At 43.2% G+C, this 6,597-nt stretch overlaps 1 protein-coding gene across 1 annotated transcript in view; it reads left to right on the plus strand.

Moving 5' to 3' along the window:
- EPAS1 (endothelial PAS domain protein 1) overlaps positions 1–3,301 on the plus strand; it is a 126,387-nt gene extending 123,086 nt beyond the window's left edge. The window contains 2 exon segments of the mRNA XM_053383376.1: positions 837–1,028; positions 2,687–3,301. Coding sequence (XP_053239351.1) covers positions 837–1,028; positions 2,687–2,838 — 344 coding nt within the window. The 3' untranslated portion in view covers positions 2,839–3,301.
- Positions 3,302–6,597: the final 3,296 nt, after the last annotated feature.

Consider the following 6,597-nt stretch of genomic DNA (forward strand, 5'->3'; position numbering starts at 1 on the left):
TCATTCTTGCTGGTATAAACTTAATATTTACAACCAGAGGAAGGTTTCATTTTTTGAATAATAAATTTTCAGAGTAGTTTTTACAGTTATATCAAAAATTACTGATTTGGTTATACTATTAGAAATACATGGAGAGATAATGATGAAATTGTTGTGAGGTTTAATAAGTTAACTGTTTATATTTGGGCAACTTTTCTGTTGTACTTTATTGGAAGGAGAAAAACAATCATTTCCTTAATAACAATTTAAACAATCTGTTCAACTAAAACAATAGCATTATAGCATATGTACTCATGTTTGTTAACTGATGTGGTTAAATGGTTTTTTTAAAACAAAAAATCTTAAGACACATGAAAAACTTAAAACAAATCCTCATTTCCTGATGAATAACCTTTGGACTATAATGTAACTTAAATAGAAAACTATCTTTAGAAAGATTCCCCCCCCCAAAAAAAATTATTTTAAAAATCCAATTTAAATTTAAAAAAATCAGATTTAACTAAAAAAAATCCAATTTGAATTTTAAAAAATCTGATCTTTTTTATTTTTATTTCCATGAGCCAGACCTCTGGGAAGCTCACAAGGACAGCATGACTTGTGGCCTCCAGTGGCACCTTGCATGAGTGAATGTGAGCCACCATCATATATCCATAGATACAACTGCCTGAGATTATATGGCAGTTCTTTGGGAAAGGGCTGCAGCCCAGCTTCAGAGATCAGATTTTTTAAATTTAAATTGGATTTTTTTTAGTTAAATCTGATTTTTTGTCCAGAATTGTGTTTCTAAAACCAGACATCCTTTTTGAAGCCCCGTTTTCCCCCCTTTCGTTTTGCAGATGAGTTCCTTTGCAACCCGCAAAGAGGACCAGGCCAACCCCCTATGAACATGGGGCAGCAGCAACTGCAGCCACGGCATCCGCCGGCCTCTTTGAGAAACTCTGCCAAGATCCCCAAAGCTGCCTTCTCCCCACACTTTTACTGCCCCCCTTATCAGGACTTCAGTGTGCCACAAGGTCATAGGATGTCAGGTGAGTTCTGTTGCAAACCATAACACAAACTTGGAGGGACTGTTTTCCAACGGGTGGCAGGGGGTGGGTGGGGAAGAGACCAGTGGTTACAGGCAGGAGCTCACCTAAGACTTGGTTCATGACACTTGCCTGGCTCTGATCTTGATCAGACCCTGGCCCGCCCCCCAGTAAAGGGTAAAGGTAAAGGGACCCCTGACCATCAGGTCCAGTTGCAGACGACTCTGGGGTTATGGCGCTCATCTTGCTTTACTGGCCAAGGGAGCCGGCGTACAGCTTCCGGGTCATGTGGCCAGCATGACTAAGCCACCTCTGGCAAACCAGGGCAGTGCACAGAAACACTGTTTACCTTCCCAGGAGGTAAGTAGGAGCGGTACCTACTTATCTACTTGCACTTCGTGCTTTAGAACTGCTAGGTTGGCAGGAGCAGGGACCGAGCAACGGGAGCTCACCCCGTCATGGGGATTCGAACCAATGACCATCTGATCAGCAAGCCCTAGGCTCTGTGGTTTAACCCACAGCGCCACCCGCGTCCCTCCCGCCCCCCAATACCATTTAGTAAATAGATAAATGAAGTCAAGCATGCCTGCTCCAGACGCATAATTGACATGGAATCTAGGTGGATCCTCAACTGCAGTGCTCAGAGACTGTGGAACTCTCTTGTGTTTTTCTTTCTCTGGTGGGTGTTTGGTTCCTTCCCTGTTCGCCTTTCATGACTCAGCAAAGACTATCGAAATGCCTTCAATACAAGTGCCCAGCCCCATCCCTGCACTGAAGCCTGAAGTTTAGACAAGACTGCTAGGTTCTGTTGCCTTATTTTTGTCTGTCCTGCTCAAGCTGATGTGTTGTTCTTGCTGGACACTTGCAATTTTCTCATCGAAGCGGTGTACTATTTTTCTCATCAAATAATAATAATAATAATAATAATAATAATAATAATTTATTATTTATACCGCGCCCATCTGGCTGGGTTTCCCCAGCCACTCTTGGTAGCTTCCTGTTATGTACTGAAGTTCTCACCCTGGGCCAGCAGGGGGATACTGTAGATAGTTATGCAAATAAGGAATCGAAAGTGACGTTCAGTGATTGGATAGTTTTAGAAAATGGTTACAGTTACGTTGTACTGGAGCTCTATATAAGCAGGCTGACTGAACCCTGCAGTTCAGTTCTGTTCTGGCCTGTGAATAAACAAGAACTGTTTGAAGAATCACTGTGTCGTCTGATATATTCACCCACAACTTAACACTTCCAACAAAACACTAGAATACAATAACCTATTAAACATTAAAAGCTTCCCTAAACAGGGCTGCCTTTAGATGTCTTCTAAAAGTTTGGTAGTTATTTTGCTCTTTGACATCTGGTGGGAGGGCGTTCCACAGGGCGGGCGCCACTACCGAGAAGGCCCTCTGCCTGGTTCCCTGTAACTTGGCTTCTCGCAGTGAGGGAACCGCCAGAAGGCCCTCGGTGCTGGACCTCAGTGTCCGGGCCGAACAATGGAGGTGGAGACGCTCCTTCAGGTATACTGGACCGAGGCCATTTAGGGCTCAAAGGGTATGTATGGTGTTTTCTTCTTGTGCACTGTCCTTTCCAGGCAGAAATCTTAAGCCTGAACTGAAATAAATAAAAGAAGGCCTCTCAACATCTAAATCTTCTCGTTTCAGGAGTGACAAGTCGCCTGCTCGGCTCATCCTTGGAACCTTATTTGTTGCCGGAACTGACCCGATATGACTGTGAGGTTAACGTCCCAGTTCTCGGGAGTTCGACGCTCCTGCAAGGCAGCGATTTGCTCCGAGCTCTCGACCAGGCAACCTGAAGCAGCCTTGCAGCATTCCCTGGCCTATACCGTCCAAAAAAACAAAAACAAACCAGCTGCAGTTTTTAAATCTATTTTTGCAAGTAGACAATTTCTAATACTGATTACACTTTTACAAGATTTTACTTAACTATTGAACTTGTCCACGTCACCAAATAGTGGCCTTTCTGTGAAGTTACTCACTTTCCTTATTTGCATTAAAAAAGAAAGTATGCATCTACTGTATTTCCAACCCCCTTCTATTTCGATAAGACGTTCCTTAGAAAATTTATATTATATGATTCCCCACCGCTGTGTAATTTATGTGTTCTGAAACTTCCTCATTATTCATGCTAATAAAAGAAGAAGAAGCTGCGGTGTGCTCGCTCGCGCCTTTATGTAATACTTTGGCTCCGTTTATTGCAAAGGTTTATTTTATTTTATTGCCAAAGATAAGTGAAATAAACAAATCTGATGAAATGCACTTGTTGCCCTACCCCTAGTTTTTCCTCTGCATTTTCTAACATGGGGAAAAAACAATAATCACAGATTGTGGCCTTTTAACAATTAAAAAAAAGCTAGCGATGAAACGTCCATAATTCTAATACACCCAACGGCAGCTTTCATGTTGGTTGGTCCTTGCCAAGCTGCAAATTACAGCCTTTCCCCTTACGTTTAGGTCTAAAACTTGGGGCTGTGTTTTTGTCCGAGGCAGGACTAACCTAGCCATACAGGCCTAATCCAAGGCAAGGCTAATCCAAGTAGTAGACTGGATAATGAAACAAGAGGGAAATCTGAGCCTTGTGGCTGAGCGCCCTTCTGTGGCATTGCAAAGTGATCTCAGTGTGCATCTATCAGATCATGCAATGTAGCCGCCTGTCTTGCGTTGGCCTTGGATTTGAGGATCGGTGGGGTTTTTTCTTTTTTCTTTTTTTGCATATGGAAGAGCCAAAGCTATCAGGCAAATAACTGTCAATGGGTTTTGTTTTGTTTTTAGCAACATCGAGGTGCCTTTCCTACCAGACCTTACCCAACTCCCAGGATAAACTCAACGTTTCCTTAATTAAACAAGCGGGGTGGCGTGGCAGCTGTCTTAGATTCAGAGCACGGTACTGCGAACGAATCCCAAGACAGCCAACTGCCATCGCATTTAGGTCAGTGTCACCCTCCTCAGGAACCAGCCTGGCAAAGTGAGGAATTTGGGAGCGGATGGCAGTTGGGGGACAACTGAGAGAAAGCAGAGAGGGTGTCCCTGCACAATTTGAAGTACGGGGGGCGGGGAAGGAATTCAACCCATCTTGTGTGTATTAATTCTCCATATATATATTTTTTACACAAAGTGTAACTGACTGATCCTTTTTCTCTGGGTTAAATGTTTATCATATATTGGTACTTTGTTATACCTGTTTAGACATTGATGCAGAGCCATGACTTTTCTTCTTGGGAACCGTTTTACTTAGATCTGGTAGAGTTTTCTTAAGCTGTTGCTGATGTTGCAGGATTTGTCCAAAGGCTGTTACTAAAACTGCTAATTCCCAGCTAAGTTGGGGGCTGGCATTCATCCCCCCCCCTCCAGCTAGTTAGCCACATTCTTTCTCTGCACTACTGAATTTTTGCTGAAAAAAGTAAACTAAATATATATTTGCTTGCCTACTTGTTACACTGGGGGAAATCAATGTTTTTAGGAGCGGCTGAGTGGGAAGGTGTTTGTTGTCTTTTTAGTTTACTTTTTAATTGTTGATAGCCTTTCAAGTGCAAATGATTTTTCTGTAGGTCATCGAAATGGCAATCTGAACTTTTCAGAAATGCTATTAAACAAAAACAAACCAATGTTGGTGCTCAGGAATTTATTTAAAATGGAAGGAGTCTCTGCAAGACCCGTTGCCTTTGCTGGGCAAACAGGCACACTCATATATTCAATCCAGCAATAACAGAAGCTCAAGGAATTGTGGGGTGCAGATTTTAAAAATATTTATTAAAGCCTTCGAGCTTCGGTGAGAAAGGCCAGGTTGGAAGGGCTAAGGGGCAAATTCAGGGCGACAGAAAATAATGGTGATATTAGGCATTATGCTTTATTTACCCGATGAATGTACCTGGGGCAAATCAGCATAGATTTATAAGAGCCTGTGGATTCCCTTACAAACCAGAACCATTTATGCCTCCTCCTGAACATAGTTCCAGTTCAGAGAAAGTTACTTATAACGAAGGCCCGCTGAAATCAATAGGACCCAAAATGCTGAACCATCCCACAAGTGCCATTAATTTCTGCAGGACTTGAGCACAACTAATATTCTTAGGGTGGGCTTCATAAGCACATGTGTTCGGCTGTGTGCCCCACTGTACATTTAAAGTACATGGATCCCCCCCCAAGAATCCCAGGAACCACCATTTACCCCTCACAAAGCTACCATTTCCAGAACCCTTAAACTACAGTTCACGTGAATCTTTGGGGGAAGCCATGAGCTCTAAATGTATGGCGAATACACGGCCTCAGTCATTAAAGGCGCTCTTCAGAGTCTTAGTCCATTGCAACCATAACAGCAATGTTATTGCTGTTATAACAGCTCTGGCTCTAGATTGCAAACCTTGACATCTACAGAGCTGTGTCGGAGTGCCATATGTTGTGCAATGCATATATGGACCCCTTGCAAAGCTGCGCTTCCCCATTATTTTTGCTGAAGAGGGAAGGTCTGAACATATATCCCTTGGGGATATCTCAATAGCACTGAAATGGACATGGAGGTCCCTGGAGGTGCACAGAACCCATAAGGAATTATAAAGTTTTGGCACTGGCTTTGCCCATCCAAGCCCAATAATTTTAGCTCACTCCTTTGGAGATGCCGTACCCCACTGAAAGCCCAGTTTTGACGTAATGTTCACGATCCAGTCAAAATGAAGCACTTCACATTCAAAGTGATTCCACTAAGAGGGTGTTAGACTTTCTTGTTGAAAATAAATGGAGGGGAAAGTGCTTGACTCTTAAATGAATTGTGCCTGATTTGTTGAGGATCCTCCAAGGCAGGCATCCCCAACCTTTGGCCCTCCAGATGTTTTGGCCTACAACTCCCATCATCCCTAGCTAACAGGATCGGTGGTCGGGGATGATGGGAATTGTAGTCCAAAACACCTGGAGGGCCAAAGGTTGGGGATGCCTGCTCCACGGGAAAGTAGCTGTGAAAGCCATTATTTAGGGAAAGATTTGTGAGCAAATGTGCTCAGGAATCTGGACTGCTCAGGGATCCATCCTGCAAAACCTACATATATATATTTCTCGCTTTCACTTACATGATGGAGGGGGAAAGGAAAATCCAAACTTCTTTAAAGATTGCATTTGGGATTCCCTTCTGGCCTGATCCTCTCTGCTGGCTTACAGAACAGCTTTCAGAGAATGATTAGAGCTTTTGTAGTCTTCAGTGGCTACAAACTCCCCCACCCCCCAAAAAAAACCAGATCTGGTGTAACAGCTCCTCCCAAGAAGCTCTTCTTGCATTCTTCCCACTGCCACCTTGGAGAGTGGCATCAGTGAGAGAAATCCCACTGTTGCAGAGGGAAAGCCTTGCCAAAAAGCCCTACTCACGCATGCAATTTAGCGGTGGATGTTGGATAAATTAGCCAGGCCTTGTGCCGACTTAATATTCCACCTGTGCTACATTGCACAAAGCTCGGGGTCAGTTTTCTATCTGAAGTACATTTTTTAAAGCAAAATAGTACGGCCCACGGTATTTAAAGGACTTTAGGTTTTCGGGATTTTTTTTTTAAAAGGACATGATTCAGCCAGTA

Source organism: Podarcis raffonei, chromosome 3, assembly GCF_027172205.1.
Source record: "Podarcis raffonei isolate rPodRaf1 chromosome 3, rPodRaf1.pri, whole genome shotgun sequence".
Taxonomy (NCBI): domain Eukaryota; kingdom Metazoa; phylum Chordata; class Lepidosauria; order Squamata; family Lacertidae; genus Podarcis; species Podarcis raffonei.